Below are 13,971 nucleotides of genomic sequence, written 5' to 3'. Positions count from 1 at the left end.
ACACATGGACTGGGCTTTTCTAGCCCGTGTGTCAGGAGGAAATTGGATTGTTCTGAAAAACATTTAATCTGAACTCAGAAGTGCACCCTGATAGAGTCACCAAGTTAGGGGTGAGGGTTGGGGGAGGGACAGTTCTGCCTTTAGCCCTGGACAAGAGGGGCTCCAGCCCTGGGCCCCATGGGTTGGAAGGTCCTGTTCTGGCCCTCATCGGGGCACAACCCTTCCCATGGGGTGAGGAGTTGGTGGTCCCAAGGGGGACATGCCCACCCAGAGCCTGTGCCCGCTTTAGACTTCACCCTGGGTAACTGGGATCCTGGCACTCCTCTGCTTCCAGGGCCTGTCCTCCTGAAGGTGGCAGTATACCCTTAAGCACTCGAAAGAGCCCGCAAATTCTCATAGGCGTGGGACTGAAATTGAGCTGTGTGAGAAGAAAAGGGGGCGGGTGGGGTTGAGGGGTGGGGGCCTGGGAGTGGCTCTCCCCACGCTGCCAGGGGCCAGTGTGGAAGCTGAGAATTCTTTGAGGTTCTTAATAAGGTGTATTTATTGAGGTAGAGGAATGGAACATATTTAGGAGTTTGCTAGCTTCTGCTTGATTTATATTTTGATTACCTGGGGTTTGGACATACGGTATGTAGGCCTTGCTTGTACTCTCAAATGTTCCAGGTGGGCCTCAGTAGGGGGTGGCCTGCGGCCACAGAGCTTGTCTTGGTGTTTACTAGGAAACTGAGGCAGCTCTTCCTCCCGGATAGGCTGGGAAGATGGTGAGTCAAGCTCACCAGGTTCCTGACTTCCGAGTCACCAGGCTCGGCCAAGGCTCAGGTGCTAGGCTGGAGACCCCCGACATGTGTTGGACCAAGACTCCCCCTCGGTCTCGTCTGGTGGCCCTGGGAGGGTTATTGTGCTATCAGCAGGTTCCTCTCCTATAAAGTGGGGATGATAATTGTATGTTCCTTTTCAGTCTGGAGCGAGGATTACATGAGATTATGACCAAAGTTCTGGGTGCAGAGTAAGAGCTCAGTGAATCTTGATGGGAACACTTAGTGTTATTAAAATGAGTGCTCAGGTTGGGCTGGTGCTTGCAGAGTGCAGAAGGGACAAGCCCCATTTCCCAGGTTAGCAACTCTTTCTCCCAGTCGCTCCTGGTTCTATAGTCCACCTCACCCTCACCAATCGATGATTCAAGCCCTCAGCAATTTATGGCCTCATCATCTTGGCTTTGGTTACCGAGAGCGCTCCACTCCTGCCTCGCTCACCCACCATTTAATTAAGGATGGACAGCAAGACCTGGCAGCACCGGCCATCTCACTAAGGAGCAGCGCCAGGAGGCTGTCCCGCCTCTGCCTGCCTTGTTTGCTGGGATGAAAGAGGAAATTGTCAAGACCAGGCTCCCCACTCCACAGGAGGGGAGACGGAGGCCGAGGAGAGGAGGAGTCAGTCAGACTGACTCCCCAAGTCAGAACTGACTCCATGTCTCCTGATGCTCCTCCTGCCCAACCCTCTCTGGGCAGTAAATTTTCTCTCTCTCTGGGTGGCCTCTGCCCGGAGTGACCTCGTTCTCATCTCCTCTGAGCCTGATCTTCTGGGTACTTAGGGCAGGCCCTGATTTGACCAGTCCACTACTCCACCCATCCCATCCGTTCTTTCCTCCACACCGCTAAGACTTTCTCATCCCTCACTGGAGGGAGGCATTCACTCCATTAATACAGATAGAGAAACTGAGGTCCAGACAGGGAAGGGACTAGCCTTGGGGCCCTACAATGCCTTTTGGTGAGACCCCAGCCAGGCCTGAGAGAGACAGGCACACATACACTAACTAGTAATTCCCACTCAACAGATCAACAGATTCCTCTTGCAGGAACAAGAGGAATTTCATTTCCCTTCCACCAACAAATCAAAGATCTGTTATGGTTTCATGCTAACCACCACTGATGCTTGGTTGGCTTTTCTCTCTTGCTTATCACAGTGACATCTGCAGACTACCCTGGCATTCTGTAGAAAGTGTGCCCTGCCTGGGGTGGGAGTTGATGGGGGTTAGGATTAGGTAGACCCCCTCTGTGCTCCCACAATCCCCTGAGGACCCTGAGCCCCAGTCCTGACCACATCCTCCTCCAGCCATTCTTGATGTGTCTCCCTGCTGAATTGGGACTTCTTGAGGACAGGGACCCTTGTACGGAATTATCTTTATGTGACTGTCACATATCTTGGAGGTGAACTTCTGGAGAGGGGGTCAGAGGGAGAGGCCTTGGGTGAGTTGTGCTGCCTCCTGTCATCCCCCTCAGTCTCAAGGGATCCCACGAACCCAATGACTATTAGTAAGCCTCCTGCAAAGTGCCAAAGTGGACAGCCCTTTACAGTTTCCAATGCATTGCCGTTCACTCTCCTGTTAGTCCTCTGAAAAGCCTCAAGAGGCGGGGAGAGTATTTCCTCTACTTAATAATGAAGAGACAGGATCAGAGAGGTCGAGTGATTTTTTCAAGGCCACACAGCTCTTGGGTGGTGGAAATGGGACTCATACCTGCTGGGGCTGCACAAGTGAGTGGAGGAATCTGTGGGGCGAGATAACCAGATTTGGCACAGAGTAGATGCTCAAAACCCTGGTCGAACAAATGAATGAATGCATGAATGAATGAGTAGGTGCATGTGCCAGAATACAAAGTCAACAGGGAAGGGAGAGACAGCTGGGGGTCTGAGGAGGTTGGGGGCACCAGACACTTTTGCTTCCTGTGCTCACGTGGCCCCTTCTTGGCTCTTGAAGCACTGCTCATCCTTGGGGTTTGAGTACTTCCCCCTTAGCCCCTGGGTGATGCTCCTTTTTATGCTGTCTCACTTCCCTTGGCCTTTGCAGACTTCTCCCCAGTTAGGCTGGGGGGCTTTCTCTATGGAAGCCTCCCCTCTCCAAGCCCACCCCTAATATCTGTAGTGCCCAGTACAAGAACAGAAATGGAGGCTTCCAGCATGTTCCCTCTGCAAATAGCCGTCGCTTCTTGGGCCTCAGGGTGCACCCCTGCAAAAGTATTCAACCCTTAGAAGTGTAGATTTAAGCTTGCATAGTCCTCAGAAGCAGGTTCAGGCCAGGCATGGTGGCTCACGCCTGTAATCCCAGCACTTTGGGAGGGCGAGGTGGGTGGATCACTTGAGGTCAGGAGTTTGAGACCAGCCTCGCCAACATGGTGAAATCTTGTCTCTACTAAAAATACAAAAGTTAGCCGGGTATAGTGGTGGGTGCCTGCAATCCCAGCTACTTGGGAGGCTGAAACAGAAGAATCACTTGAACCTGGGAGCGGAGGTTGCAGTGAGTCGAGATCACGCCATTGCACTGCTCCCTCCTGGGTGACAGAGCAAGACTCCGTCTAAAAAAAAAAAAAAAAAAAAGAAGAAGAAGAAGAAGCAGAAGCAGGTTCAGGCCCATTTGGGGGTCTTGGGTACCGACAGAGTGTTCTAGAAGCTTGGAGCTTGGGATCTGGGGCACATTTACCTAGCCAGGTGGGGAGGGACAAGGTGGAGGAGTGCAAGTGGGCCCTCTAAATCAGCTTAGGTACCTGGCCAAGTCGGTTAGGAAGACAGGCCCACCCGAGTGGCCCATAGCTTTGCCTGGCAGAGCAGCACCAGGCTCCCCACCAGCTCCAGGGCCAGGGGCTGGGGATGGGAGGCGAGGCGCCCACACACATGTGCAGGGCGTGTGGAGTGGGGGAGGGGACTGGCCTGCAGGGGGCCTTGCTCAGCCGCTAGCACACACCAAGAGACAATAAATCGACAAACACTTAATCTCTCTGCAAATTGAAACGGAGCTGTAAATATCTGCTGCATCCCAGCAGCTGAGTTATGAGTCTCGTTTATTAATCTCTTTAGTCTCAGGTGATGGATGGAGGAGGAGAATGGCCCGCTGAGACTCGGAGGGATGGGGGAAGGAGGGAGGAGAAGTGGGTCAGGGGTCTGGGAACAGCCCTGCTGGAGAAAGGGTCAGAGGGAGAGGCCTGGGGGATTTTTGCTTCCTTTTTATTCTCAGCCTTGATCGCAGGGCCCCATGAACACATTGCAGTGACTATTAAGTCTCCTGCAAAGTGGACAGCCCTTTACAGTTTCCAACACATTGCCCCTCATTCTCTTGTTAATCCTCCCAATAGTCTCAAGAGGTGGACAGGGTGACAGTGTTCCCTCCACTTAACAATGAGGAGACAGGATCAGAGAGGTGGAGTGATTTATCCAAGGTCACACAGCTCCAGAGTGGTGGAGATGGAACACAAACCTGCAAGAGCTACGCAGATGAGAGGAGGGTTCTGTAGATGGAGGTAACAGACACATGTGAGATGTGATCCTTATTTCTTCCTTTCTACCCTTCTCCTCTCCCTCCCTCCCTTCTTTGCTAAAATGCTTGGTAAGCACTGTGTGCGATTGTGTTTAGGAATTGGAGAGAAAAAGGTCAGAGTTGGGGGAGGGACAGGAAGGGGAGAAGAGTTGGTGAGTGTTCTCAGCCATGGCTCAGGTCTGTTGCCCTGTCTTAAGTATTTATTTGTAGGACCCCCTCCAGCCCCTGTCAGCATGCAGTGCTTCCAGCTCAGGGCCTGCAGGAGTGCAGGGGAGGAGCTGAGGAGGGCTGGGGCCCTGAGAAGCCTTCCTGCCTGTGGGGAGCTGGGCCTGGGCGGGAGTGTGCTGCACAGAACAAGGATGCTTGGAGGGGTGACTGGGAGAGAGGACAAACCCAGCAAACGGGGCAGTCACGCTGGGCAGTAAAGTCAGGGGCTACGGAGACTGAGGGGGGACAGCAGGAAGGCTGAGGTGGCCAGTGTTTTGGGAACATGTCTTGTGGCTGGTGTGGGATGGCCTGAAGGGGACACTGAGTCAAGGGCGTCTGTTTGGAGGCTGTTGGGTGGGCCCTGGTTGGCTCTGCTCTCTTTGTCTCTGTCTCACTCTCTGTTTCTCTTGTAGTTCCTCAGCCTCTCTTGGTTCCAAAGGATCTGGGGCTTGGGTCCTCTTTTACTCCCAGGCCCTGGGTGACCCTGCTCCCAGGCTGGGCTTGGTGCCTGAACTAGTGGCCCTGGGGGGCCTGCTTATTCCTGCTCCTGGGGGCCAATCCCAGGCTCCCGGGGCTTTGCAATGTCACCACCCTAGGCTGATGTTCCTGCTGCTTGTTGCCACCAACGTGGGCAGTGTGCAGGGGTGCTCCAAGTCCCTTCCCTGGTGACTGCTGCTGGCAGCCTCAAAAGACTCCTGCTCAGAGTTCATCACCTGCCACCAGGTGGTGCTGAGGAGTAGAGGCTGGGTCTGACTGCTCTGCTGTCGGCCTCACCAGGCTGCAGACCCCATCCTGGGTGTGGGTCTCGGGGCAGGACCAAGGCTTCAGCCACAGTGCAGGAGCCTCAGGGCACTCAGGAACATCTGCTCCAACCTCCTGTGCTGTCAGAGGCAGGAACTGGGGCCCAGAGAGGGGAAGGAAGTTCAAGGTCGCTTGCAGGAGCAGTGGGGGCACTGTGAGTGCAGGGACAGCATGGAGCCGGGCCAGACTGGGCAGGGGGAGTGTGCCCTGTGGATGAGGGAGGCTGACAGGGTAGAGAGTGTGGCAACCTCCAGTGGGGCAGACCTGGGGCAGGGGAGGTTTCTGTGCCACGTAGGGTGGCCCCCATCCAGGTTTGCCTAGGACTGTCTTGGTTTAAGCACTGAACACCTCATAGTCTGGAAACCCCTCAGTCCTGGACAGGCAGCGATGGGTGGTCACCCCAGGGCCATGCCAGCCGGACAGAAAGGACTAGGCTCAGGTTGTCTCTGCTACACGGCCAGCTGCCCTTTCTGGGGGGCCTCACCTCTCCCATCTGATCTTGAGGGGCAGGTAGGGTAGGGTAAGCAGCATGCTAAGATGGAGAAACCAAGGCACATGGTCACCCAGCGTCCCCAGAGCACCTCTCTGCCTGCCTGCAAGGAAAGGGGTCCCTGTGCTGGGAGGCTTGCCTTTCTGAGGACCGAGCCCACCTCTGGCACACTGGGACTTGGGAGAGGCCACAGCTTCCCTGGTCCTCCTTCCTCTCTGCACTCATGATTTGGGGCTATCTCCGCTGAAGTCAACCTACACCTCCGGAGCAGGGTAAGTGGGGTGGGGACAGCTGGGGAAGGGGATTTAGAGAAACTGAGGGATTAAGGCTGAATCATTCTAGGGTCCAGCAGACTCAAGAAAGGAAGAGAAACAAAAGCGGTATGCTCAGAGGGGGAGGGGATGTGGAGGAGACAGGTGGAGGGAGGGGGAAATGCTTTCAAAGACAGAATGAAAGAAATGAGTTATTCCAGTGTAAGGAGGCTGGAAAAACTCCACTGAATCTTTTAACAAGCCTTGTCAATTATTCATCTCCTGGTATGAGGGCCCTCTGGTCTGCCACAAATCTCCTCTGAGCAAGGCAGAAGGAGGGAGGGAAACAGAGGAGGCAGAGAGAGAGAGAAGGAGAGAGAGGTAGAGAGAGAGAGGGGGGAGGGAGAAAAAGAGAGAGAAAGAGAGCGAGAGAGACAGGAAGAGAAGGGAAGCAACCCTGTGCTTGAATTTCTGTGCTGGAAACAACACTGAATACACACTTCTTGCATAGTAAATGAGCACATCTGCCTTTCTTTAATCAAAGCATAGCCTGCCTCCTCCAGGAAGACTTCCTTGCCTGCCTCTCCCCCTATCCACCACCTCCCCAACTCTCTCTCATTCACTGAGGGCTCACTAGGTGTGTCCAGGAGTGCTGGGTAAGTGTGGCAGTTAAAAAGCTACATTGTCCCAACCATGCCCCTCCTTTGCCTGTCCATCCCCCACCAAATATTTACTGTGTGCCTACTCTGTGCCACTAATCGTCTCCCTGGGTATGGCTTGCTCCTGTCCACTGGGGAATTCTCAGAGCTGAGGTCCTTGGCCTCTTTGTCCCCATGTCCCTGCCCCAGCTGGACACAGTGCTGGGCACATGGCAGGGTGGAGAGTTCTGGTTTTCTGACAGGCTGGAGGAATGGGGAGTCCAGGCACAGGGCAGGTGTTTCAGAAGCCCTTTGTGGAGGAAGTCGGTCCATCTAGAGGTGGCATGGAGCCCCCTCGCTTTACCTGCTCCCCTCCTGGCATCAGGAGACATGGCCTGGCTCCATGTGAGATGGGCTCAGGGTGCCCAGAGAGTGGAGGGCAGATGCTCGCAGGTTGTTGACTATTTGGAGAGTTGCCATGTTCAGGATAAACCTTAACACCTCACTCTTCACACTCACTTAAAGGCTCACCTTTTCCCAATGGCTTCCTGAGCTGCTCAGACGGGAGATAACGCTTCCTCTACCTCTGCCTGAGGCCCTACACTTGACCCAAGACCATACCCATGGGACCTTGACCTTGATGGGCCCACCCAGGACCAGAGTTTTGCACCATGTTGACCAAATGGAACTTGAAAGGCCTGCATCAAAACTAAGTGTTCCAAGGTGAGAAGAAGTGGTTGGGTTGCAGTCTGGGAATGGGGTAGATCAAGGGCACATCCAGGGCAGGGAACCACAGTGGGCTCAGTGAGCCATGGGGATGGGACAGGCAGGGCCAGGGGCAGCAGGCAGCATCACACAGAGAGGCATAGACCTCCTTTTCTCCACTCTCATCTATTCCCAAGGTGCTTTTCTCTCCAGAAAATGTTCAATTTCCTATTAAGCTGAAGTAGGATCTGAAGGGAATCAGAGATAAAATTGTTTTTCGGGCTCTGGAGAACGCATGATGAGACTGGATATAGACAAACACACTCTGGAAATCAGGGGAGGCCAAGAGGCTCAGCCGGAGACAACGGCCCAGCGTGAGGGAGGCGGTTCTTCATTTGACTACAACACAACCACTGCCATGTCGCTGGCGCCTGCTGCTCCAGCCCTGGGACCTGCTGCCGGCCACCGCTCCCTGGCCGCATGTCCAGGAGCCACACACACTGTGACCGTGCCATTGCTACTCAGTTGTGTCCCAGTGCTACTACTCTGTACGTCTGCCTACGTCTTCCACACTGTGCTCCGTACTCATTCCTATGATTGCGCCCTCCTGCAGTGCAGGGCTGTGTGACATGATTCTACGGCTTGGGTCTATTGTTATGCAATGACACTCCACTGCTCCACGGCCACGTTCGATTGCTTGTCACTGTGTCTCATGGTCGCTTGAGTTCATCCATTGCTATGTAATTTTGTTTGGTTGCTATGGAACAGTGACCCGTTGCTACACAGCTAGGCTACCTGTGCTTGTCATGGAGCCGTACACTGTTGCTACCCACCCCACGTTCTATTGCCTGTAACTGGGATCTACCGGCCACGTGAACATGTGTGTCTGGGTCCTGCCATGATCCTTCTGGGCCCTGGCCAGTGGGTAGGAGCTGGGGCTGGGGGCTGGGTCTCTAGGCCCCAACTAGGGCAAAGTGTCAGAGGTAGAAATAGCCAGCCTGGTAAATCTGAGGAAAGTGAGAGAGTGAGAGCGAGAAGGCGAGTGAGAGAGGGAGTGAGAGAGAGAAATGATGAGTTGGGGGGCTGAACCAGGGGTGAGAGGATAAACAAGGATGTAGCCAAGAGTCAGGAACAAGGAGGGACGGGGTGCCTGGAACAGAGTGGGATGGGTAAGGGAGAGGGGCATACCCACTGCCCTGGATACTCTATGAGTCTCTGGGGGACCCGATGGTGCCAAGTCGACTGAGCATGCAGGCCTCTGTAGTGTCCAGTATTTCCTTGGCTGGATGCAAGGCAGCATGAGATTGCCATGTCGGGAAGCCTCGGGCAGGCCCATTCCTGCCCATCCCTGGGCCACCTCATTGCCACCCTTTGTAAAACGAGAGGATCAGTCTAGATACTTTCCAAGGTTCTTTCTGATTCTCTTGTTGTCCAGCCAGGGGTTCTAGTCCATTGCCCAACAAGCATTTACCAACATCTGTCTTGGACCAGGCCTGGGCAGGGCTCTGGAGCCCAGAGGCGAATAAGTCAGTGTGTTCTTTAGTTCAAGGGCTGGATGGTGGTGGCTGAGTGGCCCTAACCCGACAGCAAACCAGGGCTAGCCAGTCCTTAAAGCCTCACCAGGTGTCCAGCAAGAGGGAGGGTAGAGGGACCAGGAACACTCTCTCTGGGTGAATGAGCTACTGATGGGAGTGCTGGGGGTGATGCCCAGGGTGGGCATGCTTGAGTGAGTTCTCCATCAGACCCAGCTCACAACACCTCTGCAGTCTGTGGGTATGGGGTATCACTCAGAGCCTCCCAGAATCCCGGCCTAGCATGCTCAGGCTGCTTCTTTCTCTCCCTACTCCTCTGTCGCTCACAATGGTTACTGTTGCTCAAAAACACTTCATCCTGGCTGGGTGTGGTGGCTCACATCTCTAATCTCAGCACTTTGGGAGGCTGAGGCAGGTGGATAACCTGAGGTTGGGAGTTCAAGACCAGCCTGACCAACATGGAGAAGCCCCGTCTCTACTGAAAATACAAGGCGGGTGCAGTGGCTCACGCCTGTAATCCCAGCACTTTGGGAGGCAGAGGCGGGCAGATCACAAGGTCAAGAGCTCGGGACCATCCTGGCCAACATGGTGAAACCCCATCTCTACTAAAAATACAAAAATTAGCCAGGTGTGGTGGCGCCTGCCTGTAATCCCAGCTACTCAAGAGGCTGAGGAAGGAGAATCGCTTGAACCCGGGAGGTGGAGGTTGCAATGAGCTGAGATAGTACCACTGCACTCCAGCCTGGTGACAGAGTGAGACTCAGTCCCAAAAAAAAAAAAAAAAAAAAAAAAGCAAAATTAGCCAGGGTGTCGAATGCCTGTAATCCCAGCTACTCGAGAGACTGAGGCAGGAGAATCTCTTGAACCCGGGAGGCAGATGTTGTGGTGAGCTGAGATTGCACCATTGCACTCCAGCCTGGACAACAAGAGAGAAACTCCATCTCAAAAACAAACAAACAAACAAAAAAACCAAAAAACACTTCCTCCTAATGGCTAACCTTGACTTCTCAAGCTGCAGTCTGGTCCCATCTCTTTTGGTTTAATTCTTAAGAGAAAATCAAGACTGGCCCTCTACCCATGTTATTCTAATATTCTTTCAGATGTTGAAAACATTGTTTATATTGCCCACCTCTTAGATCCATTCTACATTTAAAGGCCATTTCTTCCTCCACTCTATTTTTTCCTCTCTGCTCCTCCTCCACCATCATCATCACCATCATCATCATCATCACCATCATCACCATCATCATCATCATCATCATCATCACCATCATCACCATCATCATCATCATCATCATCATCATCATCAAGTTTTATAAGTACAGTGCAAACTCCAACCCACCCCACCCCAGCAATTTGTGTCTCACTTCCCACAAACAAATTCATGGTATTAAGACATCTGTATCTGCTTTCTCTCAAAGACTCTCAGACCTAATGACCTCAGTTCAGACGTTGGATGCTTTACCCAGCAGACTCCAAATGAAGGACTGCCTGCCATGCCCAGTACTAGGAGCGGGGCTGGGTACTTTCCCTTCCTTGGTTGTGCTATGTCAGTGCCCAGGTGGCTGATGTGAGAGGCTTGTCCAGCCAGGAGGTGCTTGAGGTTCCTGCTCCCAGAGGTGGTATGAGTCAGGGGCTGAGGTCTGCATCCTTGGGGGAAGGTGGAGGCTTAGCCTGGGGAGGGCAGAGGGTTGGCTGGTTGGCCCCTCCTGGGCAGCTGAGCAGGAGAGGTTGCTCTGAGCCCTCCAAGGGCTGAGACCAGGGAGGGATGCCTTCTTTCTCCTCCATTCCCATGTGCCTTTCCCCGTGATGGCACCTTCCCTTTTCTTTCTTTCCTGGCCTGTTTTTTCTTTTATTTTGTTTTTCTCTCGAGACAGGGTCTTGCTCTGTCACCCAAGCTGGAGTACAGTGGCACGATCATAGCTCACTGCAGCCTTGACCTCCCAGGCTCAAGTGATCCTCCTGCCTCAGGTTCCTGAGTAGCTGAGACTACAGACATCACCAACATGTCCAGCTAATTTTTTGAATTTTTTGTAGAGACAGGATCTCACTATGTTGACAGGGCTGGTCTCAAATTTCTGGGCTCAAGCGATCCTCCCACCTTGGCCTGTCCACGTGGTGAGATTACAGATGGAGGCCATGCACCTAGCCTCTCTTTCCTTTACTACCTCTGCTTAGAGGCACAAGAAGGGGGAACCATGTGGCCAGGATGTGGAGAGGGCAGGAGGAAGTGGTTTATTCATGCTGCCCCAAATCTCCAAAGACAGGGTTTCTTTATTTTCAATGCAGTTTATGACTGAGCTGGATGTTGATCCCAAGGGCTGTTTCCCCAAGGGCCAGAGGTGACGGGAGGAAATTGTAAAGATGGCCTATGAGTGCTGTGGTGCCTGAGCAGGATGGCCCTGCTCCAGGGTGGGCAGGGGTGCTCATGTGGAAGAAACCTGGGCATGCCCAGCAGACAGCCAGCCTTCCTACTCGTCCGATGGGACATGTTCCAGAAAGGTGCAGAAGTGCCAGGGGAAGATGAGGAGGCTGTTGGTGGAGGAGGTCAGGTCCTGGGAGGAGGATGGCTTGGACTTCCCTATGGACTGGTGGCCCTGTCTGGGGCCTTTTCTCAAGATCTTCCAGAGCAGCGTTCCCCATGGGACCCGCTGTAGAAGAAGGGAGCAAGCCACCCAATAATTCAGTCATGGTTACTGGGTAGCACCTCCCTGGACTGTCTCTTTGGTAGCCCATTCTTTAGCTCTCTGCATCAAGGGCTGAAACCCAGCACTGACTCCTCAGCAAATTAGGATGTCACTTTGGCCACCTCCACCAGCCCTTCCGGAGCATCTGCTCAACCGGCAACAGGAAGACACAGCAGCTCCCATGATCAAGGACACAGACTCTGTCACCAAAATTGGTGTCCTCTTTTATTATTATTATTATTATTTTTAGAGATGGAGTTTCACTCTTGTTGCCCAGGCTGGAGTGCAATGGCACAATCTTGGCTCACCGCAACCTCCACCTCCTGGGTTCAAGTGATTCTCCTGCCTCAGCCTCCTGAGTAGCTGGAATTACAGCCATGCACCACCACGTCCGGCTAATTTTGTATTTTTTAGTAGAGATGGGGTTTCTCCATGTAGGTCAGGCTGGTATCGAACTCCCGACCTCAGGTGATCCGCCCCCCTTGGCCTCCCAAAGTGCTGAGATTACAGGCGTGAGCCACCGTGCCCAGCTGGAGTCCTCTTTTTTTGAGCCCCAGTTTCTCCTGTTATAAGCTAAAATGAATCTCTTAAAGGTGCTTCCCACTACCCAGTGGCCATGCACCTCAGGAAGTTCTGAGTTGATGCCTACACACGTAAATGGAACCCTGGCTTACAAGTGTTGCATGGGTTTGTTTTGAAAGAAATTACATGGGAGTTCCACTCAAAAGGTGAAGAGACCCTGCAAATGAAGAAGCCACAGCACCCAGCAGTTTGACTTTGGGGTAACTCACATGCAGAGTGTGCCTAAGGGGAGGAAGGTCTACTGGCCTCCTGAGGCATGAAGCAGTCCTGCAGATGGCAGTCAAGTCCCCTTCCCAAGGCCTCATCACTGCCCCGGCCCTTCCCACCTGGGGAGAGACACTCACTGTGTCGCGGGACATCTCAGGCACCAGAGGTTCCTCCTCTGCTTCCCGTGGAGTGGACGTGCTCAAGTCCACTGTGGAGCTCACTGTGTCCTTGGACCAGGACTCTTGGATGGTTCCCAGCTTCTCATCCAGGATCTTGGGGTCCAAGGTAGGAAGAGCCTTGCTGTTGTTTGGTGTCAAGAAGTTTTCTGGTCTCTGAGAAGAGACGGTGCAGAGAAACTTCAGGACAAGCCCCTTCTCTGTGCCCATCTACCATAAGCACACCTTCTACACCCCAAGCCTCTCCTCCTCATGGCTCAGGAGGTCCTGCATGGCTGGCCCGTGCACACCTCCTACCATCTGCCCCTTGCTCACCGGGCCCCCAATACATGACCCTTGCTGTTCCTCCAACAAGCCAAGCTCACTCCTGCCTCAGGGCCTTGGCATTTGCTGTTCTCTTCCTGGAGGTCCTCAGGGATCCTTACACAGCTGTCTCCTTCTTATCATTCAAGTCTCAGCCCAGATGTGATCTGCTCAGAGGGTCCCTGCCCTTTGAGATAGAGGCCCACTCTATCTAAAGTGATCCCACTTCCAAGGTACTCTCTATTCATTTATCCCATTTTACTGTGTTCATAGCACTTACTCTACCAGAAAATTTAAAAATGCATTTACTTCTTAACTGCCTCCCTTCTGCAAATGCCCATGCTAGGATGTGAGTCCCATGTCAGCAAGGAACCTTGTCTATCCCTAGTGTCTGGCTCATTGTAGGCACTCAATACATTTTTGGTGGAAGAATAAATGAATTATGCCATCTCTGACACCCACACTTGGTGCAGTAACAACAGCTTCTAAAATCCTACACTCTTTTGACACCCTTTGCTATGTAGACCTATTTTCCATTTCATCTCCTCTATCATCCTTCAATCTTACCACCCATTAAGCAGAGAGTCTCTCCTCTCTGTATATTCTGATGAGCCTTCGTCTCCCTCCATGTTATTTTCCTGTTCTCCTCCTTCTCCCTTGGCAGGATTATCACTCTCATGTGCCTAAAGTCTGATGCCACTCAAATACCTCCTGCACCCGCACCGCCCAAGGATGCCTTGATGTCTCGGCTCACACTGACTTGTAGGTTTTCTGGGTTCTTCTGGTCTAGCAGTTGGCTGTCTGTGCTTTCATGTTGCTCTCTAATTCCAGACTTGCCTGCTATTTTTGTTTTTCTTTTTCTTCTTTTTATTTATTTATTTTTTTTGAGATGGAGTCTCGCTCTCTCGCCTGGGCTGGAGTGCAGTGCCATGATATCGGCTCACTGCAACCTCCACCTCCCAGGTTCAAGTAATTCTCCTGCCTTAGCCTCCTGAGTAGCTGGGACTACGGGCATCCGCCACCACACCTGGCTAATTTTTTGTGTTTTTAGTAGAGATGGGGTTTCACCATATTGGCCAGGCTGGT

At 53.0% G+C, this 13,971-nt stretch overlaps 1 protein-coding gene across 9 annotated transcripts in view; it reads right to left on the bottom strand.

The window, feature by feature from the left end:
• Positions 1 to 13,971, bottom strand: part of CCDC33 (coiled-coil domain containing 33) — a 100,785-nt gene that overhangs the window by 27,727 nt on the left and 59,087 nt on the right. For all 9 annotated transcript variants that reach the window (XR_008514193.2, XM_054532895.2, XM_054532893.2 and 6 more), the window contains one exon: positions 12,544 to 12,738. Coding sequence is in view for 8 of the 9 variants with exons in the window: in XM_054532895.2 (XP_054388870.2) it covers positions 12,544 to 12,738 (195 nt within the window). In the remaining variant the exon portion in view is untranslated. The remainder of the gene's footprint in view (positions 1 to 12,543; positions 12,739 to 13,971) is intronic.

The sequence above is a fragment of the Pongo abelii genome, chromosome 16, assembly GCF_028885655.2.
Source record: "Pongo abelii isolate AG06213 chromosome 16, NHGRI_mPonAbe1-v2.0_pri, whole genome shotgun sequence".
Lineage (NCBI taxonomy): Eukaryota > Metazoa > Chordata > Mammalia > Primates > Hominidae > Pongo > Pongo abelii.
The sequence above is the reverse complement of the archived record's forward strand: the minus strand, read 5'-3'. Positions and strand labels throughout refer to the sequence as shown.